At 44.9% G+C, this 13,146-nt stretch overlaps 1 protein-coding gene across 1 annotated transcript in view; it reads left to right on the top strand.

The window, feature by feature from the left end:
- Positions 1–641: 641 nt before the first annotated feature.
- Positions 642–13,146, top strand: part of LOC135563662 (uncharacterized) — a 62,715-nt gene continuing 50,210 nt past the window's right edge. The window contains exon 1 of the mRNA XM_065006749.1: positions 642–2,697. Coding sequence (XP_064862821.1) covers positions 2,005–2,697 — 693 coding nt within the window. The 5' untranslated portion in view covers positions 642–2,004. The remainder of the gene's footprint in view (positions 2,698–13,146) is intronic.

Below are 13,146 nucleotides of genomic sequence, written 5' to 3' on the forward strand. Positions count from 1 at the left end.
GACAACATAATTCAAGATCATGTATGTTTCACAAACAGGCTGGAAATACTTTCCCCACATTCTGTAGGGCTGTTTTGTGTTTATTTGACAAAGGGAGACAGAGAGAGAGAGAGAGAGAGAGAGAGAGGGAGAGAGAGAGAGAGAGAGAGAGAGAGAGAGAGAGAGAGAGAGAGAGAGCGAGAGAGAGAGAGAGAGAGAGAGAGAGAGAGAGAGAAGACTAGGTTGAAAGAGGGTAAAGCAGCCAAAGCAATAATTCAGTATGATGCTGTTTGTCTCAGGCTCCCTCTCTGAGTGCACACACACTCTCCTGCTCTCCCATTCTGCTCCTGTTGTGTAAGTTGTGGCAGCAGCCGACAAACATAGGGGGAGGAGAGAGAGACAGAGAGAGAGAGAGAGAGAGAGAGAGAGAGAGAGAGAGAGCGCTGGCGTTCTCAGACTGACACTCATCACTCGCTCTCTCACTGGCTGGGTGGACAGAGCTGTGGCGCAGGAGGAGAGGAGCACAGAGAGGACACGCTGCCCGATGAGAGAGAGGGGACCAGAGGAACAGTCTGTCTGCACAGGAGGAAGAGAATACAGAAAATAACAGGGCAATATCCAAAGGAGGGGAAGTGAGAGAGAGAGAGAGAGAGAGAGAGAGAGAGAGAGAATGCACACATCTACTTCATGGGAGGAGGAGGAGCCTGGTTGGGGGTGGAGCTGAGATGGATTGACGGACATCGGCACAAGAGGAGGAGGAGCGTGAGGGCAAGTTAATGAATTTGATTTGGAGAGAAGTATTTTTAGAAAAGGAAGAAAACAAGAGGAGCGTTACGATTGGAAATGCCACAGTTCTGAGGGAGAGAAACAGAGAGTGAAAGAAAACTGGAGCGAGAGAATGAGGGAAAGAGAGATCTGGATCTGACCAGGATCTGAGCGTGACTGAACAGATTTTCCATCAACTCTGGTCAGGTTTCCCACAGGAAACGCAGTGTGTGTGCATGTGCTCCTCTCTCAGTGTGAATGAGTGTTTGCGTGCGTCTGGGACTAAGAAGCGTCTGCTCCTCGCACAAGACGGGCTGGCCGTACATTATCACCCGCAGGACACACACCCGCTCCTCCAGTCAAGAGAGGAGGAGAAGAGAAAGGAGAACGGAGGGGGGAATAGGGAGAGAGTGACAGATGGGAAGAGGGGAAGGCTGTAAATCAAGAAGATAAAAGTGAGCTCACAAAAAAAGCCGGAGAATAAATTAGCGAGGTAGACTCACAAAGGCAATTAGTGATGTACGGCTGCTCGTTTTAGCGGTGTCATGTAAACAAGTCCAGCCTCTGGCCGTGGTGGTGTTGGAGGGTTAGCAGGTTGAACGAGGCTGAGCATCACTGATCGAAGTGGAGCGACGGCAAAGTCCCAAAAGACAGCAGCCTCGGTCGGCAGAGAGAGGAGCGCCGACAGAGCAGAGGGAACCGGCAGGACGAGCCGTTCTTTGACAGACGGCACCAGAACCACAACAGACTCACTGCTCTCTTCTTTAACCTTCCGTTCTTTCATTTTGTCTGTGCTTCTCAGCCCATCTTGCCTCTCTCTCTCTCTCTCTCTCTCTCTCTCTCTCTCTCTCTCTCTCTCTCTCTCTCTCTCTCTCTCTGTGTCTCTTCCTCTCTCGCTCTGTGCTACACTAACTGGTGCGGATGCTGGAGTCGCTCATGTAGAAGCTGCACCGCTTGGTGCATATTTGCATGGCTGAATGTATTTTTTACTGCTGAGTTGGGTGAGTGGAGTACTTTCAGGTCAAGGGAACCAGATGGACTGAGTGGGAGAAGCCCAACAAGTAGCTAAAGAGTAAAACAGGAAACCAACAACAACAAACAGAAGACACTGTGACAGAGAGAGAGAGTTAGTATGTGTGTGTGTGAGTGAGTGAGGTTGTGTGTGAGGAGCTTGTACGGATTGTGTGTAACAGCAGAGTCAGATAAGCACAAATCCAGGTGTGGATTACATCAGTGGGGATATCGGTGCCCTGGAGCTCCATGTGGGGCCCAGCCCCTGAGGCCTGGCTGGGAGATGAAGCCTTTCTCTCTGTACTAGGAGCGGTTTGGGCAGCCATGGCTCTGGAGGGGCGATGTCTCCAGCGGGGATCCCCAGCCGTGGTGAGGAGAGGCCGCCGGCGCCTCCCTGCAAGGCCAGGCCTGTCCTCAATCACCTCCACCCTGCTGGCTGGGACAAGTCTGCATGGCCTCAGGCATGTTTGTGTGTCCGGTGGCTCCATAGGCCGTCGGGCCTTCTGGCTGCTGGCCCTGTGCACCTCATTGGGCCTGCTCCTGTCCTGGTCCTCCAACCGCCTGCTCCACTGGCTCTCCTTCCCCACCTACACACGGATCCACACAGAGTGGGCCAAGGAGATGGCCTTCCCCACAGTCACTATCTGCAACAACAACCCAATCCGCCTCTACAAGCTCACCAAAAGTGACCTGTACTTTGCTGGTCACTGGCTGGGCCTACTGCTGGCCAACCGGACAGTGAGACCCATGGTGCTGGATTTGCTGCAGGAGGACAGCCAGGCCTGGTTCAGCAAACTGTCTGACTTCAGGCTGTTCCTGCCTCCCAGAAACTTTGAGGGCAGCAACCTGGAGTTTATGGACCGGCTGAGCCACCAGCTAGAGGAAATGCTTCTCTCCTGCAAGTACCGAGGAGAAGCGTGCGGTCCCCAGAACTTCACCTCTGTAAGTCTCAGCATAGCTCCCTCTTAAATCACTTCTTCATTGACAGTTTAGCTCTGTGTGGTGGTTGAACCTCCCAGACTGTTCATCTGATTTCACCTGTTGTCTCTCCTCTTTTCATGGAGTTTCATCTCTTTCCTTGAAGTTCACAGTAGTTAACCGCAGGGTTTGGAACCCCAAAAAATGTCCAATCCTTTGTTCCGACCTGCAAAAGTTCTGAAAAAAAGTACCAGTTTATATCGTTCCTTTCTGTTTTCTTTTAAATGTCTGAAGTAATTGTCTTTTATTACATTAGCTCAGCATTACATTTCTTTACCAATCGGTGAGGATAAGGCTTGCAATGGAGCGGGCAAGCTATATTTGTTTTAGCCTAGGCAGCCAATGGTAGAGTTTTCATTGGGGCTGAACATTTTAGCCTGGTCCGACCCAAGCCCGATGAGCTGAAGCCCGAGCCCAGGCCTAGTCCGACATCCCATAAATGTAATGAGCCCGAAACCGAAACGATATCTGCTCTTTTGTTCAAGTTAAGTAGACTATTAATTTACAATGGTTTTTACAACAACGTGAGATGTTGTTGGAAGCGAGCAAAGTGAGGAGTGAGTGAAAAGCCCTAGCCTTGTCTAAGAGAAGTGATGAGAGGGGAAAACCCAACTTGAATATAATCAACAACTGTTGTATGTGGATCTCAGGGTTTATACAGTAAGACATCCATACTGTTGTATGTGGATCTCAGGGTTTATACAGTAAGACATCCATACTGTTGTATGTGGATCTCAGGGTTTATACAGTAAGACATCCATACTGTTGTATGTGGATCTCAGGGTTTATACAGTAAGACATCCATACTGTTGTATGTGGATCTCAGGGTTTATACAGTAAGACATCCATACTGTTGTATGTGGATCTCAGGGTTTATACAGTAAGACATCCATACTGTTGTATGTGGATCTCAGGGTTTATACAGTAAGACATCCATACTGTTGTATGTGGATCTCAGGGTTTATACAGTAAGACATCCATACTGTTGTATGTGGATCTCAGGGTTTATACAGTAAGACATCCATACTGTTGTATGTGGATCTCAGGGTTTATACAGTAAGACATCCATAATGTTGTATGTGGATCTCAGGGTTTATACAGTAAGACATCCATACTGTTGTATGTGGATCTCAGGGTTTATACAGTAAGACATCCATACTGTTGTATGTGGATCTCAGGGTTTATACAGTAAGACATCCATACTGTTGTATGTGGATCTCAGGGTTTATACAGTAAGACAACCATACTGTTGTATGTGGATCTCAGGGTTTATACAGTAAGACAACCATACTGTTGTATGTGGATCTCAGGGTTTATACAGTAAGACAACCATACTGTTGTATGTGGATCTCAGGGTTTATACAGTAAGACATCCATACTGTATAATAAGTATCTTCAGAAATGAGACAAATGCTTCTTCTGTTGTCTGTTTGGAAGTGTGTGTGTGTTTGGTTCCGTGAAGTGTGTGTGTGTTTGGTTCCGTGAAGTGTGCGTGCGTTTGGTTCCGTGAAGTGTGCGTGTGTTTGGTTCCGTGAAGTGTGTGTTTGGTTCCGTGAAGTGTGTGTTTGGTTCCGTGAAGTGTGCGTGTGTTTGGTTCCGTGAAGTGTGCGTGCGTTTGGTTCCGTGAAGTGTGCGTGTGTTTGGTTCCGTGAAGTGTGTGTTTGGTTCCGTGAAGTGTGTGTTTGGTTCCGTGAAGTGTGTGTTTGGTTCCGTGAGCTAATTGTTTTCGTTAGATCAGATTATCTGTGATTTCTTATCATTTTTTCAGCATTGTTTACACTGTTCCAAACGGTCAGAAAACAAATATTTGAATAATAGCCTACCTTTATGGGTCACACAGCGCTCAATCCTCTCCTCCTTCTTGATCTCTTTCTTCTTTTTGTTGTTGTGGTTATTATCAGAATTATAAAAGTATGTAAGCTAATATCATCAACAGTAGGCTTAGTTTTAAAATGAAATAACAAGGCAGCCTTGAATAATTAAACAAATGAACCACAACATGTCAGCAACTGTCGGAATGCAACTGTGTTTAATCTTTGTAGGCAGAAAAATGCATTTGTTCCTTAGAACAGACTCTGGAGGATTTCTTATTGGTTAGCTGTTGTTTACACGGTTCCATTTCAATGTTCAAGACTCCATGTCTAACACCTGTTTGGCAGTGGCACACAGCGCTCGGCTTACCCACCTTCTTCGGGTTCTTCTTAGGATTATTATTATTATTATGCAGTAATATAGTAGCCCATATAAGTACGAGTCAGTCAGTCATGACTTTAAATACAATCAAGCTTTTTATTTAGAAAATAAAATAAAACATGAAATGTTCTGCCTAATTAGGCCATGGTCTAGGCATTAAGGAAACAGAACAGAACACAACAAATGAACACATCAATTAAACAACACTGGAGCCATGGAGTCTTGAAGATTGAAATAATAAATACATGTTCTGGATATTATAAACCAGCCTATGTCCTAACGGGTGCATGTGTCACGTGAACAGAGCATGGCAGGGAAAGGCACATTTAGCAAATAGGGAATATTTTTGCATTCTCAACAAATTAGGTAACATAACTTTTCAGTCAGAGAAACAACAAGTAAGAAACTAGTGAATTACTGTAGTTAGATTGCAGCTTCAGCACCTCGGACAGCGCAATACACATGGCTGCCTGTAGCTGCTCCTGCAACTGACAGGGAGGAGAGAGAGACAAGGGTTCAGGCTGAAATTGAGAACTCTAGTGCATGGGCGCTATCAGCTGACTAAGCTATAGTTGTTTACATGCACGATGGACAGACAAGTGTAGGGTGCGAGATGCGACAGCGCTAGTGGTGACACCAGAGACTCTGGGTTCGCACCCAGGCTCTGTCGCATCCGGCCGCGACCGGGAGGTCCGTGGGGCGACGCACAATTGGCCTAGCGTCGTCCGGGTTAGGGAGGGTTTGGCAGGTAGGGATATCCTTGTCTCATCGCGCACCAGCGACTCCTGTGGCGGGCCGGGCGCAGTGCACGCTAACCAAGGTCGCCAGGTGCATGGTGTTTCCTCCGACACATTGGTGCTGCTGGCTTCTGGGTTGGATGCGTTCTGTGTTAAGAAGCAGTGCGGCTTGGTTGGGTCTCTCCCGAGCCCGTACGGGAGTTGTAGCGATGAGACAAGATAGTAACTACTAATTGGATACCACAAAATTGGGGAGAAAAGGGGGTAAAAAAAAAGAAAATAAAGAGCTGTTTACAAAACAGATAAGGGGGAATTATCTCTACTTCCTTAAAGCATTCAAACAAATAAAAGCAGGTTCTAACCAGTTCTCACAGACTATGTGTCAAAGATAGGGGAGTGATAAGATCTTTTGAACCTACAAAGACAGAACAAGAATCAGACTGTTTAGGCATTTACGGCCCCAGAGATAAGGGCCAATAACACATCCCTCCTTTGTGGGGTGTATGAAGAGGTTACTGGACAGCAGGGACAATTCCCAGTGAAAAACATTATTCAGCTCAAGGATTTTCATAGAATTTAGATTGTGACAAAACGATTTTGCCTCCACATAACTGTTACCCAGTTTTCACTTTGTACAGTATTTACTTATCCTTAGCAAAAATATAAATGCAACATGCAACAATTTCAAAGTTTTTACTGAGTTACATTTCATACCATATAAGGAAACCAGTAAATTCATTAGGCCCTAATCTGTGAATTTCACATGACTAGGTAGGGTCGCAACCATGGGTGGACCAGGGAAGGCATAGGCCCATCCACTGGGGAGCCAGGCCTATTCAATCAGAATGAGATTTTCCCAACAAAGTGGCTTTATTACAGACAGACAGGTCTCAGACGATCCCGCAGGTGAAAAAGCCGGATGTGAAGGTCCTGGGCTGGCGTGGTTAGACGTGGTCTGCAGTTGTGAGGCCGGTTAGACGTACTGTACTGCCAAATTCTCTAAAACGATGTTAGAGGCGGCTTATGGTAGAGACATTAACATTAAATTACCTGGCAACAGCTCTGATGGACATTCCTGCAGTCAGGTGGATGGATTATCTTGGCAAAGAAGAAATGCTCACTAACAGGGAGGTAAACAAATTTGTGCACAGAATTTGAGAGATTTTTTTTTTTTTGTGCATATGGAACATTTCTGGGATCTTTTATTTCCGCTCATGAAATATAGGACCAACACTTTACATGTTGCGTTTATATTTTTGTTCAGTATAGTATCTGCTCTGTTTATTGTAGTTTCTTCCGTGCTCGTTAGTGCCTGTTCATGGTTCTGTTGATTAGAGTTGGGCAATACTGTTGATCCATGTGGTGGCCTTGGCCTGGGAGCCATTTCATATCACAAGGTACAGTCTCTATTGCCAACCCCATGAGAACTGTATTGCCTCTCTCTCTCTCCCTCTCTCTCTCTCTCTCCGTGTTTGTGCTTCTCATGGTGCTGTGACAGTGACAGATGTTTTCTCTGAGGTGACACAAATACTCAAACACTCTTTGAAATGTTATTTTTGCATTTCATTTTTCTCTTCTTATCTCCCTCCATTGGCCCTAGATCCTGTAAAAGTCACTGGAGAACAGAAAGGGAGTGTCAAATGAAGGTGATGTGTGCAGTACTGTGTTTGTGAAGACAGAGTGTATGTGCCCATGTGTTCATGTGGGACTACTGCCACAGTCCTCACTGATGTGTCAATCATTATAGCACAAGTTGTAGGCTCTCAGCCACTCTCACTTCACTTTACATGTTGAGCAGCTGTGCATTAAAACCTACTAACAGAGCAATATTAACCTCCACCCCTTCAATAAATACAGTTGAATGAGTGCAAAGCAGTGGTCTCACTCTTCATGCTCCTTCATGGCCCCATTGAGTTGGTCAGCTTTGTGTCCATGGCTTCATAGAAATGGATGACTTTCATTAAGTTTAAACACAGCGTCCGATCAGCACTAGCTCTGTAATGATCCTGCTATCAGTCCTCTGTATCGGCGGCCTCCCTGTCCGGAACAGGACGAGGAGCAGAGCAGCACGCCGTCAAACAATGTGCTACTTAATCAGAAACATGCCCTCAGGCCAAGGCCCTGTAATAATGTCTCAAACCAATCTCAGTCATCTGGAGTGAGGTGCTCATCCTGATTGCAACACAGACATCAATTTATTTAGGATTCTCACCATGGTGGCTCCTGAAGTTTTGTGACTGAGCAATCTATACAGGGTATAGACAGGGTGGCAGACAGGGTGCGGACAGGGTATAGACAGGGTATATACAGGGTACAGGCAGTGTGTAGACAGGGTGGCAGACAGGGTGCGGACAGGGTATAGACAGGGTATATACAGGGTACAGGCAGTGTGTAGACAGGGTGGCAGACAGGGTGCGGACAGGGTATAGACAGGGTATATACAGGGTACAGGCAGTGTGTAGACAGGGTGGCAGACAGGGTGCGGACAGGGTATAGACAGGGTATAGACAGGGTACAGGCAGTGTGTAGACAGGGTGGCAGACAGGGTGCGGACAGGGTATAGACAGGGTATATACAGGGTACAGGCAGTGTGTAGACAGGGTGGCAGACAGGGTGCGGACAGGGTACAGGCAGTGTGTAGACAGGGTGGCAGACAGGGTGCGGACAGGGTATAGACAGGGTATATACAGGGTACAGGCAGTGTGTAGACAGGGTGGCAGACAGGGTGCGGACAGGGTATAGACAGGGTATAGACAGGGTACAGGCAGTGTGTAGACAGGGTGGCAGACAGGGTGCAGACAGGGTATAGACAGTGTGTATATACAGGGTACAGGCAGACAGGGTGGCAGACAGGGTATAGACAGGGTATAGACAGGGTACAGGCAGTGTGTAGACAGGGTGGCAGACAGGGTGCAGACAGGGTATAGACAGGGTATAGACAGGGTACAGGCAGTGTGTAGACAGGGTGGCAGACAGTGTGTAGACAGGGTATAGACAGGGTATATACAGGGTACAGGCAGTGTGTAGACAGGGTGTTTTTTATAAATTTGTTTTATTTTATTTAACCTTTATTTAAATTAACTAGGCAAGTCAGTTGAGAACAAATTCTTATTTACAATGACCACCTACCCCGGTCAACCCTAACCCGGACAACGCTGGACCAAATGTGCGCCGCCCTATGGGACTCACAATCATGGCCGGTTGTGATACAGCCTGGAATTGAACCAGGGTCTGCAGTGACGCCTCTAGCACTGAGATGCAGTGCCTTAGACCGCAACACCACTCGGGAGCCCTGCTGTAGAGAGGGTGTAGACATGGTATATAGACAGGGTATAGAAAGGGTGTAGACATGGTATATAGACAGGGTGTAGACATGGTAAATAGACAGGGTGTAGACATGGTATATAGACAGGGTGTAGACAGGGTGTAGACATGGTATATAGACAGGATATAGACAGGGTGTAGACATGGTATATAGACAGGGTGTAGACATGGTATATAGACAGGGTATAGACATGGTATATAGACAGGATATAGACAGGGTAAAAGAGAGCCGCACACTCTAGGATCTCAGATGCAAAAATGTAATTACCAACGTTTCGACAGCCAAGCTGTCTTCATCAGGTATTCTGGATAAGAGCGTCTGCTAAATGACTTAAATGTAATGTAAATGTAAATTATACCCTGATGAAGACAGCTTGGCTGTCGAAACGTTGGGAATTACATTTTTGCATCTGAGCTCCTAGAGTGTGCGGCTCTTTTATTTTCAAGTTTTCTACTCAGCTAGCCAGCACCTCGTCTTAATAGGTGTGCGTTTCTTTTTCTTCTATAGACAGGGTGTAGACATGGTATATAGATAGGATATAGACAGGGTGTAGACATGGTATATAGACAGGGTATAGACATGGTATATAGACAGGGTATAGACAGGGTGTAGACATGGTATATAGACAGGATATAGACAGGGTGTAGACATGATATATAGACAGGATATAGACAGGGTGTAGACATGATATATAGACAGGATATAGACAGGGTGTAGACATGGTATATAGACATGGTATATAGACAGGGTATAGACATGGTATATAGACAGGATATAGACATGGTATATAGACAAGGTGTAGACATGGTATATAGACAGGGTATAGACATGGTATATAGACAGGGTATAGACATGGTATATAGACAGAGTATAGACATGGTATATAGACAGAGTGTGGACATGGTATATAGCCAGGATATAGACAGGGTTTAGACATGGTATATAGACATGGTATAGACATGGTGTATAGACAGGGTATAGACATGGCATATAGACAGGATATATACAGGGTGTAGATATGGTATATAGACAGGGTATAGACATGGTATATAGACAGGATATAGACAGGGTGTGGACATTGTATATAGACAGGATATAGACAGGGTGTAGACATGGTATATAGACAGGATATTGACAGGGTGTAGACATGGTATATAGACAGGGTGTAGACATGGTATATAGACAGATTGTAGACATGGCATATAGACAGGGTGTAGACATGGTGTAGACATGGTATATAGACAGGGTGTAGACATGATATATAGACAGGATATAGACAGGGTGTAGACATGATATATAGACAGGATATAGACAGGGTGTAGACATGGTATATAGACATGGTATATAGACAGGGTATAGACATGGTATATAGACAGGATATAGACATGGTATATAGACAAGGAGTAGACAGGGTATAGACATGGTATATAGACAGAGTATAGACATGGTATATAGACAGAGTGTGGACATGGTATATAGCCAGGATATAGACAGGGTTTAGACATGGTATATAGACATGGTATAGACATGGTGTATAGACAGGGTATAGGCATGGCATATAGACAGGATATAGACAGGGTGTAGATATGGTATATAGACAGGGTATAGACATGGTATATAGACAGGATATAGACAGGGTGTGGACATTGTATATAGACAGGATATAGACAGGGTGTAGACATGGTATATAGACAGGATATTGACAGGGTGTAGACATGGTATATAGACAGGGTGTAGACATGGTATATAGACAGATTGTAGACATGGCATATAGACAGGGTGTAGACATGGTGTAGACATGGTATATAGACAGAGTGTAGACATGGTATATAGACAGAGTGTAGACATGGTATATAGACAGGGTGTAGACATGGTATATAGACAGGGTGTAGACATGGTATATAGACAGAGTGTAGACATGGTATATAGACAGAGTGTGGACATTGTATATATACAGGATATAGACAGGGTGTGGACATTGTATATAGACAGGATATAGACAGGGTGTAGACATGGTATATAGACAGGGTGTAGACATGGTATATAGACAGGATATAGACAGGGTGTAGACATGGTATATAGACAGGGTGTAGACATGGTATATAGACAGGGTGTAGACATGGTATATAGACAGGATATAGACAGGGTGTAGACATGGTATATAGACAGGGTGTAGACATGGTATATAGACAGGGTATAGGAAGGGTGTAGACATGGTATATAGACAGGGTGTAGACATGGTGTAGACATGGTATATAGACAGGGTGTAGACAGGGTGTAGACATGGTATATAGACAGGGTATAGACAGGGTGTGGACATGGTATATAGACAGGATATAAACAGGGTGTAGACATGGTATATAGACAGGGTGTAGATATGGTATATACACAGGGTGTAGACATGGTATATAGACAGGGTATGGACATGGTATATAACCAGCATATAAACAGGGTGTAGACATGGTATATAGACAGGATTTAGACCGGGTGTAGACATGATATATAGACAGGATATAGACAGGGTGTAGACAGGGTGTAGACATGGTATATAGACAGGATATAGACAGGGTGTGGTCATGGTATATAGGCAGGATATAGACAGGATATAGACATGGTATATAGACAGGATATAGACAGGGTGTAGACATGGTATATAGACAGGATATAGACAGAGTGTAGACATGCTATATAGACAGGATATAGACAGGGTGTAGACATGGTATATAGACAGGATATAGACAGGGTGTGGACATGGTTTAATAGACAGGTTATAGACAGGGTGTTCACATGGTATATAGACAGGGTATAGACAGGATGTGGACATGGTATATAGACAGGGTATAGACAGGATGTGGACATGGTATATAGACAGAGTGTAGACATGCTATATAGACAGGATATAGACAGGGTGTAGACATGGTATATAGACAGGATATAGACAGGGTGTGGACATGGTTTAATAGACAGGTTATAGACAGGGTGTTCACATGGTATATAGACAGGGTATAGACAGGATGTGGACATGGTATATAGACAGGGTGTGGACATGGTATATAGACAGGATATAGACAGGGTGTGGACATGGTATATAGACAGGGTATAGACAGGATGTGGACATGGTATATAGACAGAGTGTAGACATGCTATATAGACAGGATATAGACAGGGTGTAGACATGGTATACAGACAGGATATAGACAGGGTGTGGACACGGTTTAATAGACAGGTTATAGACAGGGTGTTCACATGGTATATAGACAGGGTATAGACAGGATGTGGACATGGTATATAGACAGGGTGTGGACAGGGTGTGGACATGGTATATAGACAGGGTGTGGACAGGGTGTGGACATGGTGTATAGACAGGATGTGGACATGGTATATAGACAGGGTATAGACAGGATGTGGACATGGTATATAGACAGGGTGTGGACAGGGTGTGGACATGGTATATAGACAGGATATAGACAGGGTGTGAACATGGTTTAATAGACAGGTTATAGACAGGGTGTTCACATGGTATATAGACAGGGTATAGACAGGATGTGGACGTGGTATATAGACAGGGTGTGGACATGGTATATAGACAGGGTGTGGACATGGTATATAGACAGGATATAGACAGGGTGTAGACATGGTATATAGACAGGATATAGACAGGGTGTAGACATGGTATATAGACAGGATATAGACAGGGTGTAGACATGGTATATAGACAGGATATAGACAGGGTGTGGACATGGTATATAGACAGGGTATGGACATGGTATATAGACAGGATATAGACAGGATGTGGACATGGTATATAGACAGGATATAGACAGGGTGTGGACATGGTATATAGACAGGATATAGACAGGGTGTGGACATGGTATATAGACAGGATATAGACAGGGTGTGGACATGGTATATAGACAGGGTGTGGACAGGGTGTGGACATGGTATATAGACAGGATATAGACAGGGTGTGGACATGGTATATAGACAGGGTGTGGACAGGGTGTGGACATGGTATATAGACAGGATATAGACAGGGTGTGGACATGGTATATAGACAGGGTGTGGACAGGGTGTGGACATGTGTTACAGGAATTAAATTGCTCCATGTTTTAATACCCAATTAAAATTAAACACTCTGTCAATTCGTAAGGATTTGTT

Source organism: Oncorhynchus nerka, linkage group LG21, assembly GCF_034236695.1.
Source record: "Oncorhynchus nerka isolate Pitt River linkage group LG21, Oner_Uvic_2.0, whole genome shotgun sequence".
NCBI classification, from domain to species: Eukaryota; Metazoa; Chordata; class Actinopteri; order Salmoniformes; family Salmonidae; genus Oncorhynchus; species Oncorhynchus nerka.